The 18,224-nt window shown below is 48.3% G+C and overlaps 1 protein-coding gene across 1 annotated transcript in view; it reads left to right on the forward strand.

The window, feature by feature from the left end:
- CACNA2D2 (calcium voltage-gated channel auxiliary subunit alpha2delta 2) overlaps positions 1-18,224 on the forward strand; it is a 252,613-nt gene that overhangs the window by 78,699 nt on the left and 155,690 nt on the right. Inside the window, exon 3 of the mRNA XM_064518655.1 lies at positions 10,497-10,613. Coding sequence (XP_064374725.1) covers positions 10,497-10,613 — 117 coding nt within the window. The remainder of the gene's footprint in view (positions 1-10,496; positions 10,614-18,224) is intronic.

Raw genomic sequence — 18,224 nt, forward strand, 5'->3', positions numbered from 1 at the left:
GATTAGATATTACACAAAGTTTTCTAGTAGCATAGTGAAGTGCCAGAATATTTTATCTCCCTGAAGCTGTGGCATCTCTGCTGCTGGATGTCTTTAAGAACAGGTCAAAGAAACATGTCAAAAATGACATAAATAACTATGATAGTTATGTTAGAAATCACAAATATACTACTACCTTCAGTTTGCAGGACAGCCTATGTGAGGTCTTGTGATTCCTTCCAGCCCTGTTCTCTGTGATGCTGCAGAGGTTTCTAAACCTTCTAGTAGACTTTCTCTGTTCAGATGTTGGTTCTCTGCCTTCAGAAGATGCATCTGACAAACTGTCTATGGGTGCTTGCCAATCCTGCCCCCATGCCTCATCAACTCTTCTGCTGAAAATCTGGGGTGGTTTCCTCAGCTGGAGGATTTGGTGCTGCTGCTGGAGTCTTGCTGATGGGGCTGAGGAGGCAGGACTAAGCTGAGAACTTCAGCTGTTTGGACTTCACAGATACTCGCTTTTTTATTAAAAATCTCTGAGTATTCAGTGTATGTTTGTTCAAGTGTCAGTTCCTTGAGCTTCTTGGCTTAGGGAGCAGGAAACACTAACAGGAGATGGAATAACCGTCTAGAAATGCATGGGGGGAAAGATAGCTAGAAATCTGTTCTTTGTATCCTGCAGGGTAAGGTAGAACTTAGTGAGCCTATGCCACACCAGAGAAGACTTACACTGGACATTGGTAAGGAAAACTGTCTAGGAAAACACTGGAGGAGATCACCCGGGGAAGGCTCGGGCTCCCCATCAGCGGTGGGTAAGAGCGGGGGTCACAGGCTTGTGCTTTGAACAGCGTAAGTGAAGTAGATCACGCTTGAGCTGGAGGACTGAACTGGATGACTGGGTCTCTTCCAGCCTTGCTTTGAATAAGCCAGTCTATTTTCAGAAATGTTTCTAGTGCTTGAGATTAAGGAGAAAAGCTTGTAAACGTGATTCCCTGAAGATTAGAGAAAGCCCCAAAACCTACATCAGAAGGTAAATGAAGAGAATTGCAAACTTGAAATTTTTAAAATGGCAAGTTTTTTTTTTTTTTTTTTTTTTAAAGATCATTACTCTGCAGAAAGCAGGGGTAACTGTTGATATTGCTGATGTATGCTGGCCTAGATTTCAGTAGCTCTAGCTCTAATGACAGATTTAGTGTAATTCCATGTCAGCGGAGTTATCCTGAATTTACATCAGTGCAGCTGAGAGCTGAATTTGGCCAGTGGTAGCCATTGATAAGAATAAAAGGCAACGCGAGGTAAATATTACTCTTTCTTCTTGTAGTTAGAAGAAAAGCCTGCAAAATGTGGCTGAGAGTTTAAGGGTGTTAATGAGGCCTGCACAGCACAGCCTTTTTTCACAGCCCTTCCTACAAGCAGCAGCAGCTTTTCTGGCGCGGAAGGTAAAGCTGTTTTGGGAAAGAGGCCTGGTTATTTATTTTTAAAGCTAAAGTAACGCTTCTGAAGATCTGAGAGCCTTGAAGGCTGGGTCGCGCAGCTCAAAGCAACCTGGCCGGGATATGCCTGCAGGGAATAAAAAGGAGCTCTCTCCCAGCTGCAGCACTCCATTCCCTATCTCCAGGAGACCTTCCCATGGTGTCCCCTTCCTCCCAGCTCCAGCATTTGTCCTGGGGGGCCCAACGTGGTGCTTCAGTAGAGCATGTGCTTGTCTACCTAAAAGAGCACTTTCAACTTTTTTAGTTACACTGATGATCCTTGTGAATTTGGTTTTAATTCTTGCTCGTAGGTAAACCAGCAGGGAAGTGACTTCAGTTGAGCTGTCATAAATCCAGTGTGTAGCAGTATTGAAGAGCTCCATACGTTGTAAGGGTTTGCACTGCTTTACCAATGCACCTTTTGATCTGACCCATCCCTTGCTTTGGTACAGCAGAATATTATTCTGATAGAGATACTGGGGTAAACCTGGTACAGTCCTTAGTGCAGAGGCAGTGGTTCTGATAGAAATAGCATAAAGACAGAATATAGCAGTGTAGAACATCTTTAACAGCATCCCTCCTACGGTATCCGAGGTGCAATTTTAGCTGCACTGATCTGAAGTACAGCTGTTCTCTACAGACACGACTTTAATCATCCTGATTAAACTTTTCTGCATAGATCCTGAAGGAAAGCAGTTGAGATAGAAAAGAAAACACAGTATTTTTAAAAGCTAAAGCTTTTGTTATTATGTCCCTGATAACCAGGAGAATCAAGGATAACCAGCCAGAATCAAGGATCAGTTTGACTCCCCCCCCCCCCCATTTTACTGTACACATGTATATTTTTAGGGATCCCTGTGATCTGCAGATGTGTTTGGGTATTTGTCTGAGATGCTGTAGCTGTTTTCTCGCTCTTGTGCATTACAGTAGCAGGCTGTGGCAGGCTTGGCCCCGGGTCCGGCAGCAAGACCTGGGCCACCCTAGCTGTTGTGCCAGCGTAGAGGAGCGCCTGGGCAGAGCGCGCGTTGTGGTTGAGACCTTGCGTATTCACCTCTGCGGTGGTTTGTCTCTATAGCACTTCATCTGAAAGGAGAAGACTGCATTTGAAGCTGCGTGTTATTGAATTACCTTGCGGAAGATTCAGTCTTTGCAGACACTTGACCGGGTCTGTCACTCTAAGTGCTCCCTGTACGAGGGCTTGGGCTGCTGGAAACTACAAGCAGCCTTCCAGGCCAGAAGAGGTTTTACGTAAGGGCTGACCATGCATAGCCCTTTACTCCTGCCTAGTCGCTAAATTACGCATAGCAGCCTCAGGTCCACTTCTGAGTCCAAGTGTGCGAGTGCCGCAGAGGATGGAGATGCGGGTGCCCGGTGCAACGCAGGGCAGGACGTCTGGGGCAGCTGCCACCTCTCCGTCCCGGGAAGGACGGGCTGCCCTCCCCTCTCCGTCCCGAGTCCTCGGTGATACTGCTGCCTTTTGGCAGGCCCTTCTGTGAGGGAAGGAGACTTCAACCCTGTGATTTGTTTGCTTCAATTATAGCTGCCCATCCCTGAGGAGCAGCTTAACTGCGTGTTTCTGTGTCCTGCTTCTGCAGGAGAGCTGGGAGGAGCTGCCAGGATGGTGCTTTCTTGTTATTAGGTAGGCGGAAGGAAGGAACACAGCGGGGACGTGGCTTTGCGCACGGAGAGAGGGATGGGGTTAGTAAATGTCAAGCTCCGTGTTTATTTCCCGCTTTCTCTCTCAAGCGCGTCCCCGGGCTGCAGGAGCAGCGGTTCTCGCTGAGGACGAACCGGAGGTCGAGGCGAGGAGCAGGTTGGCTGCTCCCGAGGAGGCAGCCCGGTGTGTCCCCGGGCTCGGGGCAGCGCTCCCCGAGCCGTCCTCCGGGCTGGCAGGCTCTGCTAGAGCCGGCTCTGCAGGAATTGCCTTGGGGGGGGATTTGCAAAGCCCTGGCTGGGCGGCAGCACCGCTCTTCACCTGCTGCCGCTGCTTCTCCCTCTTGGTCTTGCCCACTGCGAACTCCCCAACAGGGAAAATCTGGATCTGCCACCTTCCTGGCTCCGGCTGCTTCTCCGGGAGGCCGTTTCCCTTGCCCCGTCCCTGCAGTGCCGCGTGAGCTGCTCCACACAACGGGCTGCACGCAGCACCGGTCGGCCCGGCGGCTGTTGGCGAGGCCGGTATCGCCCCTGTCACTGCCTGCTTGGTTATCCCCGACTCCGCACCGAGACTGACGGCCTGCTAGTGTCATGCAGACGCTACCGTGATTACAATCATTGCAAGAAATATAAGCACCAGACGATGAAATTTTAACAACAGTAGGTGCAGCAGGGACGGGGGGAGATGGGAATCGTGCCGTCTCAGGGCTCTACCTGCAGCCCTGAGCAGTCTCTCCTCCGGCAGGGTTTTGCGCTCTTCTTTCTCCTCGTTACCCGGCCGCGCTGCTCCTTGCTCAAGCGTGGAATATCTCTCGGTGCTCTTGCCAGTCGTCTCTGTTGCAGGTAACTCTCTTCTAGGCTGCCTTGTTGTCAGAGGTGGCCTGTTCTGTGCACCAGCGTGTGAGCACGTCCCTGCCGTGCCTGTTCTGCAGTCACCTCGACCTTGAGGAAATGGCAGGACCCCCATTACAGCACAGTCAGGTCATGTCTTCTAAATCCATGAGCCAGCCTCCATCTGAAGTCATGACATTGGCTTAGAAACCAAGGGATTTTGTTTTGAAAACAATAGATGATGGGGCTCTTTTATTTGATACCGTGTTATTTGATACCATGTTATTTAATCATCTGAATCCTGTGGAATGGCCTCTCCAAGCAGAGTGTGTTTGCTGGTGTGTGGGGGGGTTTTTGTTTTGTTTCTTTCTTTCTCTCTCCCCTCTCCTGTATTTACAGGATTCTAGGACCTGGGGTTTTGGGGGGCTACCAAGTACTAGAATATTTCTGATAAAACTTCTAAAATTAGTAATATTATATTCAGGGGCTGTAATGAGAGCATGAATGTGGAGCACTGATGAATTGCATGGGGTGTTTTAATGTGGCACAATAAAACAGGGGGATCGAGTGCAATGCATGACCCACGAAGGAGGTGAAGCTCCATTTTTGAGGCAAGCCTGCAGTGCCAGGGATACGGCAGGCTGCAGGAGTATGCCGAGGGCTGGTGAAATGCTCAGGCCTGCTCTGGCCTCAGCCATCCATGCACCACAGCTGAGAGGCTGAGGCTCTCTTATGGTGAGGCTCTCTTATGGTGAGGCTGCAGGGACCAAGTCTGATGCTGGAGCATGCGATTGAATGGGAGCAGTGCATGTGGGTGAGATGAGACTCCAAATGGCCCAGACCTCTTCTTGTCTGTTGGGGAAGACCAACAGACACATTTGTTGTACCAACTAATTCTCCTCTCGGAGGCTGTTCTTGGGTCACTGTATGGATCTGAGCAGCATAGGCCTGGTTGTGGGAGTTTAAATGTCACTCTGAACTGGTTCCCCCCACCCAACAGTGCCAGGAGGGCAAAAACTTTTAATTTTCGTAGTGTATGACCTCTGTAAGGCATGGCATGGTGTGGTCCCCCCTCTGCATGAAGGCTTGTCTCACCATCCCTCCCACTTCAGGGCACCCGTGCAGTGCGTGGGGCTGTTATACCTTTGGAGATGTAGTTTGGTCTTTGGTCTTCCTCACCTGAAGCACCCATACATTTAGGTGCGTTGTTCTGGAAACAGCTAGCCCACTCTTCTGCTGCGTGCAGTAGTTTGCCCTTTTGCAGGCGTGCTAGGCTTGCACTATGATTAAAGGTTGGTGTTTGGTCTGGAGATGTCCAGACCAGGTGTGTTGGACTCATACCGGCCAGGGGGAGTGGAAAAATATCTGGAAGGTGAGTATTATCCAGGCCAGAAGCCTCTGTGTGATGGTGCAGCAGAAGCCCACGCAGGTGCAGCAGTTTCTCCTGCCAGAGCAGTGGGGTGCCCACCCTGCCCCTTGGCCAGGGCTGAGGTCCGCAGCCCTGCCCAGCCCTGCGCGTTGCCAGGCGGCCAAGGGAAACGGCAGGACTGGGGCTGAATAACAATTTTTGCTTCACGTGGTGCTGAAAGGCGTGCGTGATAATGGTGCCGTAGAGGGGAACCCCCTGGGTTTTAGCTGTTTTCCTTAATATTTTATGATCAGACAAACTGAACCATGGGAAGGTGCTGTGGCTTCCACCTGATGTCTTGATGAGTCGGTGCAGGAGCCACTGCGGGAACGGGAGTACTCCCACCCCCTTTTCTCTCTGTTCTCGGGCACAGTCGCCTGGTGCTTGGTGCACGCACAGGGAATTGGTAGTGGCAAACGCTCTCCTAAACCTTGACAACTCACTGGATATAGAGGTGCTGAGGGAATTAATAGCAGGGATGAGCATCATTTATTGTGCATTAGGAGCAAGGCGAACAAGTGAATTTAGAGAACGCATGTTCTGAGGCAATATCAGATCTGCCTCTTTGATTATACAGTTGCTGCTGTGACTGTGTATTGATAATTGGTTGTGTCTGCTTTTTAGCAGGGCTACTTAGTGCTTTGCTAGTTTGTATCGTATACTCAGCTGTTTATAACTGCACTGTGCTTTGAAGGATTTGGGATGAAGTTTTTCAGGTTGCATGTTGTCTTTGTGTGGGGGGGGGGCTTTTTGGTTTTGGTTGTTCCCCTCCCGTCCCCCTTTTCTTTTTAATTTCAGCTCAGTAATTTCTGTTGTTTTGCCTGTGTTAGTATTTCCCCCCCACACTCTAGGCAGTTACCAGTTTGCTCTGCTTCTGCTGCTGGACTCCTCTTCCCACTTCCATGCCTCGATCCCCACAGTGCACAAGGCTAATGCAGGGGCTGAAGCCCTTTCCCTGTCTGCCATGTCGCACACACACACTTTAGATGTATATTTATATATATGCATCTATATGTGGAGCTTTGCAGGAAGAATCTGGCTTCACTCTTGGGTTCCTGCATTGCCACGTGCTCACTCTGCCTGCTGGGTGACATGTGCAGGCTTTAAGGGGATGGGGCATGTTCACAAAGGGATTTGCAAAATCTCCTGATGAAAAAGCAGTCTACCAAGAGCATGCCAACTGCATTTCCCCTTCTCCCCGAGACTGATGGCGTGGGCTTGAGTATCTCTACATGGACTCGGAAGCAGCAGTTTCCTGACCCCAGGCTGCTGCTGTTGCAAATTCAAAACCCGTGTTTCAGAGCACAGGGTCATAGGAGGATCGCAGTGATCCTCAATGTTCTTCTACTATGGGCAAATCTGAGTGCTTTGCCGTAGCTGAGAAACAGTAGAGATGTCTTTGACCAGAAAATTCTGCCCTTAATTCAGTTCAAGGAAAAACCCAGTATGGAATACGTCATCTTCAATGAGTTAAACCTGGCCAAGTTTTAAACAATCCGAAGCAAAATGTTACAATGGAAAGCATAACATTATCTTAATTGTGTGGAGCACTGCCATTCCCCTGCTTATCTAATATATTCTTGTGCATGTATGGTCACTATTAATTTGTGCTGAATCGTTCTAATTAACACAGATAAACCATTTAGCCAAGAAGGTCTGCAGAGCTCTGCAGCTGCAGAGAGAGCATGGAGGAACATCTCCTGGGTGGTTTTGGTTGGTGGGTTGTGTTTTGTTTTGTTTTTCTGGGTTTTTTTTGTTTGTTTATTTGTCATCTCCCCCTTTGTGGACAGTCACTGTTTCTGCCTGGAACCAATAGGAGCCAATTCTCTTTTTCATAATAGGAAAATACTAATGTCAGGATGCCCTCCTTATCCAAAGCTTTCTCCTTGAAGATTGTTCTTCTTTTGCTTTCCTAATTGCTGCTGCTCAGCTGGAGGTAGCGCGCACCTTCCAAACGCTTTATTTCGTTATGCTGGTACTTACCAAAGGGAAAAAAAAGCGTGAGAGAATATTGCTTTGTGTTGTCTTGCTCGCTTTAACCCTTTCTGTGCTGATGTGAGGTGTTTTTCTCTAGCATAGGATCCCTTGCAGTATATGCAAGGCAGTATATGCCTTTCAGTCTGAGGCCTGGGGTGCAATGGGGCTCAAAAATGCGAAACACCTAAAAATTACTCCTGCTGGAACCTGAGGTTGCCTCTAGAAAGGATCATCTTACCAGTCATTCTCTTTGGCATCACTGCCCTCGTGTAATGACCTCCGGTAATAAAAGACAGGAGGTGCCAAATTTGATGTGGAACATGGGTAGTTTGGGGACCAAAATGATTTGGGTGGAGCCCTTGAAATCGGGTTGGCTGAAAAATGTCGTGCTTGGAGTTGGTTCTTACTCTTCCTTGAAAACCAGCAGGTCTGGAGCCTGAGCGAGCAGGGGGCTTGGGGAGGGCAATGGAGCAAAGCTCTACCTGTTCTCTGGGGCTGAGGAGTCAGGCTAGTATTGCAGATGTTTGGCTTGCTGTGTCTCTGCTCTTTGCTTGTCTGCAGAGTTCTCACAGGTCAGTAACCAGGAGAGCTTACAGGAATGCTCTTTTCTCCTGAAGCTTCAGAAATGAGCTGTTCTGAGCATTTCATGTGCCACCCTGCCGATAGGAGTGGGGCGGGATGTCACTCCTGGCAGCCAGGGTAAAATTACTTGAATCTCTAGGGTTTTTCTGGAAAAATAGGTGCCTGGAGCGTAGCTAGAATTGAGGAGTGGTGTACCTGGATGAAAGGCTGACAAGAGGAGTGTTAGGAATTTGCTAGTGATACAGAAGAAAGGAGGAGCTGGCTCATCGGAAGGCTTGGGCAAAATAGGGACTGCAGCAAGAGTCTTAAAAAGCAAAGTTGGAGCCCAGAGATTAAGGCTGTAGGTCTGGAAGGACTGTGCAAAGCCAAAAGAGCACCCCTTGGCTTAGTCTCAGGATATACTCCTGTGGTTTCAGCCTCTGAAACCACTTTGTTCAACCACAAAAGGAAAGTGGAGGCTGTTGGGAGGAGGGGTGGATTCTCTGCTCAGACTCCTGAATTCATCGCCAGCTGCCTTCCATTGAGCAGAGTTGTTTCCTGCTTATGAATTTCTGGAAAAGAAAAAGGGTGGAATAAGTAGCCTGAGAGCATATCAGAAGGATGATGTTTTCTATGGTGTTTCCGTCCTGTTCCTGAGCTGCTCATATAGGAATGAAGTAAAGATCATGTTGGACTGCACTTCATAGTCTGCTTCACTGTTCCTAAATGGTGGCCCCAGCCATCGTCATTCCTTGCGTTGTGCTGGACTCGGTGTACATCAGACCGGTTAACTGTGTTCATTGCTCTCCTGATGCGCTAGGATACAGAGCGAGAGTTCTTATTCACGTCTCCTAAATAATCCTGCCGTGGTACGATGTGTCAGCCTGGCAGCTGTAGGGAGCAGAGCCCCATTTGTCCATTCATGTTGTACATGTAGTGCCAGCACAGTCTTTCTTCTCTTTAGCTCTTCCAGCACCCAACAGGACATGGAGGTTCTACAACATGGAGCTCTAGTTCTTGTGCTAGGTCAGGTCGCTGATCTGCCTGGTGGCTGTAGTCTTCCTTGGTGTTCAGAAGCATCTTGCAGGAAGTAGGTCCCAGCTGTGCAGTGGCCCCAGCCATGGCTGGGTGATGTGCTGCCGTCTGGATCCTGGGCTCCAGCCCTGCCTGCCCTTAAAGCGCTGGGTTTCACTGGCTTTATTTGTGCTGGCAGAACCAAGGGAAAAACATTCACGGTAATGATGTCAACCTGGTGAGTGTTTCTAGCCAAACCTGTCCTCAGTTGTTCCTTCATGCTGCCTGCGCTGGCCCAAATGCAGGGATTTCTGAGGTACACATCTGCGTTACAGAAACAGCTTGTTTATGGTGTGTGGTTTGGTGCTCCTCTGAGACCCAAGGCAGAGCAGGGCAGGGACATGCAGGTGTTTTGTGAGAAATAGTTTCTACACCAGGTAGTCCCTTCTGCTGTTGTAATGGTCAGGTCTGCAACAAACTGGCAGTCAAATAGGCAGACTGTTTTGCCTCTAATGAAGCTCCAGAGAAGGTTTCCTCTCCTCCCCCCTTTTATTTTTGTTTGTGGGTAGGATGAGATGATATGATTCAACTCCCAAGGAGCATGGAAGCTCATGCAGGGGCCAGACACACTTAGCATGGAAAGCTCTGTTAGGCATGGAAAGCCAGTTGTGTCCTCAGGAAGGTCTGGCTCTCCTTTTGGAGAGTTTTCTGCTGCCAGAGATCTTCATGCCTGTATTTCCAGGTGTTTGTTTACAAGTAACCCAAGGATTCAGGGAGAAGCAAGAGTCTGTGGTGTTTGCTGCATAGTTCCCTTCAATAACTTCATTAATAAAATTAAACACAGCATAAGGCTTTCTTCTAACCTCAGCTGACTGTATTTAAAAAAAAAAAAAAAAAAAAAAAAAGAAAGAAAAAGAAAAAAAAGTTCCTCCTGCTCCTTGTCTTGGTTGCACCTGAGTTTGCAGACAGGCTAAGTTAACAGGTCAAATAGATGCCCTGAGGAGGTGACTGAGGTATTGGCGATTCAGAAGTTTTGTGCTGACGCTGTCGATAGTCATTAACGCTTCACTCGTTATGGGAGCAGAAGCCTCTTGCTGTTGGGACAGATCTCTTTCGCTGGGCTGGTGCCGGTGCCGGTGCCAGCAGCACTTCCCTTGGGTTTGGCGCTGTCCTCTGAGCGATGTGGCTTGGAAGAGCAGGCTGTGGGTCACAGCTGCAAGCCTGGAGCACAAGCACAAGCTTAAACACAGAAAAGTACAGGAAGAAATGTGCTGGCTCTGCCTCCTCTGCCAGTTTGGCTCAGCAGAGGTGTGGGCGCATGGGCAGTGTGGTGGGCAGCTCGGCTTGCCAGTGAGGGAGGGATGCTTGTGGCCTGCAGGTGTGAGGAAGAAAGTATAAAACCAGTGGTATGGGCAGTGGATCATGTATTTTTTCAGTTGCAAAGCCTTTCTTCCCTTGTTTCCCCTCGTTTCCAAAGTTTATGTTGTTATCTAATCAATGTGGCTAAAATTCTTCTGTATTAGAGGGTCAGCCTTTCTGTGGAAGACTGTTTGCTGTATTTATCTGTTATACTGACTGTATCTTTCTCTTATTTCCCTTCATAGATCTACAATGAGAACAGAAACCTGTTTGAGGTCAAAGAGAATGTGCCCAGGAAATTAGTGGAGAAGGTTGCAGGCGACATCGAGAGTCTCTTGGCCAAGAAAGTCCGTGCTTTAAAGGTAAGGGGATGCTCCCATATGCTAATCCTTTGACAAGTATATTCAGTTTTAAGGAAAAAGATTGATGCTGGTGTAGCATTATGATTTTGCCTTCATAGTATTTTCTATGGCTGTGTGGCCTTTTCTGGGAACTGCATCTCCTGTGGTTGCACAGGTTCATAGGCATGTTTTCTGGAGTGTGTTTAGGGTGTGAGGTTAAGGAGTATCCTGTAAGGGTCTAGTGCAGGAATCTTCTAGATTCCTATCTCCTTCCACTACCATGTTAACACCTGAAGGTGCTGCCACAAGAATAGAAGTGACTGCAAAAGCCTGACTAGCAAATTCTACCCAGTCATTTAACTGGATGTGTGGGGAAAGGGAGCAAAGGTACTTCAGCTTCCCTACAATAGCTTATGAAAACATTTCAGACAAGTGGGTTTTTTCCTGTTAAGGAGAGCATGAACTGAAATGTTTGTGTGCTGGTGCCTGGCACTTGAATCCCGAGATTGACTGCGTATGTGAGTTGGCCTCATGGGCGCCCACGTACATTTCCAATCTACTGTCCTATTTTGTAACACTCCTTTTTAAATGAGTTCGTTTTATCTGGAGTGAAGCAAGGTAACCTGCTCGTGGTGCATGCTCCACAGAACCTGACGGCGTCTGTGATGAGACGGCAGCGGGGCTGTGCTCTGCTACAGTGTTTTCTACCCCTGGAGTAGAGACAAGTAATTGTCAGGCGGGAGAAATGGAAATATCCCCTCTGTTGCAGAGCGATACGGGATCCATGTAAGAGTTTCACTTCCAAGAGCTGTGATGTGCTCTCCAGTGCCTGATTGCACCCAACAGGATGAAGTACTGCAGTTCCACTCTAGCAGTACTGGCTGCGGCTTGATTAACTGGGGGTGCTTTTGCTGGGCGATGGACAAGGGGAAGGCTCAGAGCAGGTAGCATAGCTGCTGTGGTAGCACCCGTGTCGGCCAGGGGAGTCTGAAGCTCTAGTGGGACCTGAGTCAAGAGCGTTGAAGGCCTGCCTGCCTGACAGGATAGTAGGGGGCTGTCCACAGTGATTGACAAAGATGGTAGCTGTAGGGATCTGGGCGGAGAGGACTGTGCATTTGGCCCTTGTGTCTATAAGGTAAAGGTTAGGCCTATTTGGGGTTCATGCCAAACAGTATGAACAGAAGGAGCTGAGGTGGGACTAGATATGTGGGCACTGTCACCACTGTGTTTGGATTTGCAGATGTGAAGAACAGGGGGAGAAAAGGTGGGACCAAGGCCCAAGCACTGTGGGATCCCTCCATAACGAAATTCTGAAGGCACTGAAAAAGGCAGGAGGTGGCAAGATGATGCAGGACAATTGCAAAGCCAAGGGAAGTCCCCTCAGGAGGAGGGACATGGCTCAGGTGAGGGAGAGCAGGAGTGGAGCCCTTGTGGGATTTGGCCCAGGAGAGTACATTTTTGTCACTCTGAGCAGTTCGTTTGCAGCATGAGCAACAGTCTAGGATGGCACAGGAGAGAAGGAGTCGTGCAGCTATTGTAAGCCTGAGCTCAGAGAAAGAGGGGACAGCAGAACAAGACAAGTTGCCTGATGTGGGGTGGTTAGGTGGGTGGGTGAGCTCCCAGACTGTGGAAACCATTGCCTCCCAGACCGAGGGCAAAGCACACTCTTTGACTTTGCTTTTTCTGATGTGAGCTTACATTATCGTGTGTGTAGTTTGTGTGCATGTTTGTGCATGTACTGTCTATTAAAACTTCCAAAGACTATGTGCCCTGTCTGTAGATGTTAGAGGAAGGCGTGTGTGACAGAAGTTAGCCGCAAACTTGACGTGCATCTGAGTGGTTTCCACTGTGCTGTTTGATTTTCAGCAGATCAGTCACTGTGTTTTTCCTTACCCTTTTCTGACTCGAAAATAGTTTGTCTATCTCCTACTGCTAGGACAGAGGTAGGACTACTGCCTTGTGGCACAAATAGCCTTGTTTGTCTTCCAATTTGACTTCATTTTCCTTTGGGTTTTGGGGCGGGACTCATTCTTGCATTGTTAAGGGCTCGCCTGTTGCTGGACCCCACAGAGGAGCCATTCTGGCAGCACTTGTTACATAACTAGCACTTGTTGCTGTTTTGTTACAGTGGAAACAATGGTCCAGTGACCTGAATTGGTCCTTTTGAGAGGACTTCTTCAGAGTGCAGTCACTGGAAAGAGCAGTCTCTTACATCCAGTTTGCATTTAAATGCTTGCTGCCTCGGATTGGTGGTATTGATGACAAAATCTGGAAATGGGGAAGTTAATGGGAGGAGGAGAAACTGGATCTACTGAATTTCCTCCTTGTAGAGAACAGGATAACATTGTGCAAAGCTCTCTATAAGCAATGGGGCTCCCACAGCTTTTTCCACTCTGCAGCCTGTGTTTTCTTCTGTCTCAGCTCTCTCCTTGGTTGAATCATATCTCATGGAGTCATTTCCTCCCCTTCTCTTGTGACTCATGAGAGCGATGACTTCTTGAAATGTATTTTTCAGCATCTGAGTCAGGTGAGACTCCATGTATCAGTGAAGGCAGGTGAGGAGAGAGAAAAGGAGCCTCTCCTTAGAGCATGAATCGTTGCATTGCTTATATACTTACTTCACCGAAAAGAGACCTCTTTGCCTCCCTCTCTTCCTTTTCTGTAGGAGGTTGAAGGGATATCGCTTGTGCTTCAGTGAGGTTTTGTAGCAAGGTGCTAGATGGCCCCTGGGCATACATGATAGATGCACAATACAGGCATGGCATTCTGATTAGGTGGTGATTCAGTGTAGCCATCAAAGAGCCTGCTTTCTGCTGTTTCTAAGCAAAGATATTAACATGATTGAAGTTAAACTATGTGCAGAGCATTTATTAACAATAGGTAGTTTCCTTCCTTTTGTATTTCATTTCTAGAACCAAAAATCAAACACAAAGAAACCAAACGTGGTGATGCCTGTTCAGCTTCCGATGGCCATGGGCTGATGCTGTGCTGTGAGGTAGCAGTGGTCTGGCGCTAGCAGGACATTCTCATTTCCCATGTGCGTTTCAGAAGAGTACCACAGTCAGAGGTGTGTGGCACAGGGAGTAATTGCTTCCCAGAATAACGGTCATCTGCAAGGAGAGGGTTATTTGGATGCTATCCTTCCCTTTTTGCTCCAGACCATTGTATCTGATGTCAGTCTCCTCCTGGGACAGAAAAATTCCGAGCAAGATCTTTGTGATTCCCACCCGGGCCAGATGCTATTCCCTAGTGCCATCTATAGCTGGATCCCGGGGGACTTCTACCCCGAGTTCCACGCAGCAGCCTCTATTAGACATGAAATTGGATCAGCACTAGCTGCCCTCTTCCCCAGTGTGCTCCAGCATCCTTTCCCCATGGTGAAGACTTTACTGCTTTAAGGCTGCCCTCACAGTCTCCTTTAGGCTCTGTGGTTCCAGCTCCCTCATATTTCCAAGCATTAGCAGGAGAGAGAGCAAAGGGTCTTCAATCGCAAAAGTACAGCCATTGTTGTTTGAAATGAAAGTATCAGGCATTGCTGAAGGGGTTGACTAACTCTTGGAGGAGATGACATTATATTTACCCAGCCTATTACATCATGAGGAAGTTCTAGGGATCTCGCAGAGGGTGAGGAGTATGGAAACAGGTATGTTCCTGAGTGGGTACAAATTTAAGAGTGTCTTCATGTCTGTGCTAATGAACTTGCCCTGTTAGAGCCTAGAAAAACATCTTTCTTTACCCTTGGGAAAGGAAAGAGGTGGCAGGTTTCCAGAAGACTACTAGGGAGTTAATGTCTGTGTCATCCCTGCTGTGTTTTCCTTGTGCTGGGAATCACAGTTGGCTGGCTCATGGCTTGACATCATCTGAGACTAGAATTGAATAGGCTGCTTGTTTGCCAAGTATATTCTTTTGCCACTTTTTTTCTTCTACTTGACTTAAGTCTCCTGTCTCTTCTTTCATCTCTCAGTGTGTTCAAACCCTTCCTTGCTCAATGAGTGCCCAGAGAGACTTGTGCCACTAGGCTACATTTTCTTTCAGTTTGTTTAGGACACCAACCATTTTAGTGTTGTCTTCCTGGTGTTTTAGTTCCTGCCTTCAGCAGCTCTGAGTGTTTCCTGCCCCGCTGGAGTTTGCTGCTGGTGGAGCATTGAGTGGGCCAGGGAAAAGCTGTTGGGACTGGTGCTGTACGGGATGGCTGCCAGCTATGGAGTCTCAAGACTGAAGGATGGTTTTCTTCCTTCTCCTTTCTTTTCCTCTCTTGGTGTAACCTTTCTAGGATTGCGCGATTCACCAGTAGCGGCTAGACCTTCCCTTCCCTTACTCTTCAGCCTTGGTGGCAGTTTGGTGAGTGACAAGATGATTGAAGATGAGCTGATTCACTGTAGAACAGAAAAGAAGCATCAGAGAAAATAAGGGGTGCTAGAAGAAGCATCCCATGTCATCAAATCCAGTCCCTTGCGCTGCCCATGCCATAGGATGGAGATTGCGCCCAGAACACATGTTGATCTCTTCTTCCCTGCCACCTCCTACCATTCCTCTTCCCGCTGTCTCCTGCCCTCTGCAGGTTGCTCTTTGCCGTTCCTGGTTTGTACTCTGCCTACGCACAGGTCTGCTGCTGCCCTGGGCTGCTCCTCTTTCATGCTGCATCTAGTGTGCCGCTTCCATGGATGCCCCAGCTTTGTCTGCTGCTTGTGGCCACAAAGGTGACTTCCACGGTCCCTGCTCCTTTCCTTACCCGTGCTGGAAATGCCAAACTGAATGGATCAAAGGGAGAGGGCTGCTGGGGTGATAAAAGACTTCAGCAAGTGTCAGAGCAAGCGGCTGAGGCGTTGCTGACCTTATTTCTGCTGTGCAAGCCTAACATCTCAGAAAATTCTTCTATTGCCGTGACAGTCTCTCTCTAGTATAGGGCACAAAAAAAAAAAAAAAAAAAAATCAAGAGGAGGTCCTTGTTCCCGGCGCACCATCTAGTAGAGCTCCCCCCTCTCCTGCAGGTCTACAGATATCCCAGTGACAAAAGGGAGTTGTGACTGGAAGGAGGAGCAGGCTGAGAGATGGAAACCTTAGATCTTAGGTTATATTTTAGGCTTATTTCTACTTTTTGTACAGTTTTTGTGAGGGCTGCTTTAGATGATGACTGCTTCATCCTTCACATATTTAACCACGGGCAATTTGCTTTGCCTCCTGAGAATGGCACATCCCACAGTTTACTGTGTGGGTTATGCCCTAAACGGAGCTATTTATACACGGTGACCTGCCTAAAGATTGCTGTCTAAACTGATGTTCTCTAAAAAGAGTCCTCCTTATCCATAAAAAGTGGTATAAATATGTGCGTGCTCTGACATTACCTAACGTGGGATGCTGGGAGCAGATGTGGAGACAGGAACAGAAAGGCCCTGGGCAGCCGAGGCCCTGGCTCTCGGGTACTGCCCATCTCTGTGACCAGTCCTGGCAGCCGGGATCGTCTGCGTCGCTGGCTCACGGCTCCTGGCCACAAAGCTTGGCGGGAGGAGGCACTGCGGGCGCAAGGCTGGCCGGGCTCCCTTTGCCCCGCTGGCTTTTGATAATCTAGATGGCCTATCCGAAGTGTTTGTCCAGGTGTCAAGGTTGGCATGGTCATGCCTGTGTTTTTTCCAAAGAGCCTTTTTAGCTTTGCATGCTGTATACAAACTGGCAAAGTTTGTTGGCTTAAGGTAAAGCTTGTTACATTTCCTGTGGATCTCAGCTGTGTGCAATAAGCACCAAACATGACTTCTATAAGCCAACCCATAAACTCTTCCTAATTCATTTGTTTGCTTGCCCTCCCCTATCCCATTTTCAGTGTGTGCTCTTGCATCCTATCCCTCTCCAGCGCTGACTTGGAGAGATGAAGGATATTTGATCTGTAACAGGAACTGTGTGGCCAAGTTGGTGGTGTCCCAGTCCTGGCTGTTTTGATCACGGGCCATCATGCTGTAATCCCTTCTCTTATGCATCTTAACCCCAGCTAGATACAGTGGCACTCCTAGATTTTGCAGAGTCTGCGTAATCATCTGTGCTTGGGAGCATTGCCCGTGTGCAAGCCTAGCAATTAGAAATAACTCCTCATCCTCCTGGAGAGCAGAGACGCTCTCATCTGCTTGTGCGCACAGGTCTTTCTCACTGCTACAGGATGCTCACCAGGTCCAGCAGTTCTCCAGGCTGTATCAGCAGGTCCTAAAGACATGATTAGTTTATTTTTTGCATTATTTACTATACTACAAGAAGCATTTAGGGCCCTGATGAAGATTTTGGGTACCCATGCTAAGCATTGAGCAGGAATGCAGCAAGGTGGCATTTCACATCTTGATGAACTTGGAGTGGGTGGTGGGTGGGGTGGGTATATTTTACTCGTGTGTGCGCACAGTAGGTTCTTTGTGCCTTGCCTAACTCCGTGGCAATGGGAGAACTAATGCCACTTAGAAACTAAAATCTGATTAATTAAGAGAAAAGTTTGTGGGTCTTTCTTTTTCTGTAGTTGCTGAGCTTAACTGCGCATTTTGTCGTTATGTATTTACCTCCAGTGTGGCATAAGCATTTGCAGAAAAGGAAGGCTTTGGTAGTGGGGTTCAGTACTCCTGTTCCTTCAGATTGCAATGTATTTCACTGAATGCTTTCAGGTTTTTGTGTAGGAAGAGCAGGAAAACTTGCATGGGTTTCCTGGGGCGCTGAAGTCTGAGTGACCATTGCTGTAGTAGGTTGTGGCATTCCCGTCTTCCTTTGCATTGGCTCCTAGGGCTGTTGGAAGTGCTGGGAGTTGGTGCACAGATGATTGAGAGAGACGGGTGATCTGGTGATGAGTAAGGTTTGGGTTTTCTTACTGCCTTGAACAGATTTCTCAGTTTTGTCTCTGATTTCCACCCCCGCCCTGGGTTTTGTTTTCCTACTTACTGGTATTTTCTTTTGCTTATTCCTTCTGATGTGAAGGTGTAGTTAGTGGTTTGCTATGCTTTAAGATCCTCTGACAGAAGCGGAGGTGGGAGTTTGATGCATTATTACGAAGTACTTAACAGGACGGCTTCTCAGGGGTGATAGCTGGTCAGCAGGGGGGCTCGCAGGAGGCAGCAGCTCAGGCCAGTTGTGCTTTTAGTCCTGGTTGAATGCTCAGTGCATTACTGTTCAGCTGGGACTAGTTCCAAGCTCCATTTATGTCTGGCACAAGCATATATCAAGAGTGCAAAGGGGATTTAATTGGACAGGTTTATCCCTTTAACAATTCTGATAGCCCTGAGATTTCCCTTGCAGGTACTTGGTGAATGGGGTCTTTATCAGCTCTTCTGCTCCCTGATAGGGACGATAAAAGGTTTCATTTGTCTAAAGAAGTGCAAAAACTGGCGTGTGACAAAGCATTTCTCAGCCCTATTCAGAGAGGCTCCCCCACTCCCTCCTCTATGGGTGGAGGATGTTCTGACCCCTGCGCTGGTCCCTGGCCTGGAGTGATAGGAAATAGGCAGCTGGGGCAGGACAGCTTCTTGTCTCCTCCTTCATATTTGGGGTGTTGCTGTTCTCTGGTCTTGGAGGCATGTGGTCTTCAGGACAGTCCATGAAGGGTGTCAGCATTCAGCAAGAGCATGAACCTGCCTTAGTAGCAACCTTGGGGTCGCTTTGAATTTCTCC

This window comes from Dromaius novaehollandiae, chromosome 12, assembly GCF_036370855.1.
Source record: "Dromaius novaehollandiae isolate bDroNov1 chromosome 12, bDroNov1.hap1, whole genome shotgun sequence".
Taxonomy (NCBI): domain Eukaryota; kingdom Metazoa; phylum Chordata; class Aves; order Casuariiformes; family Dromaiidae; genus Dromaius; species Dromaius novaehollandiae.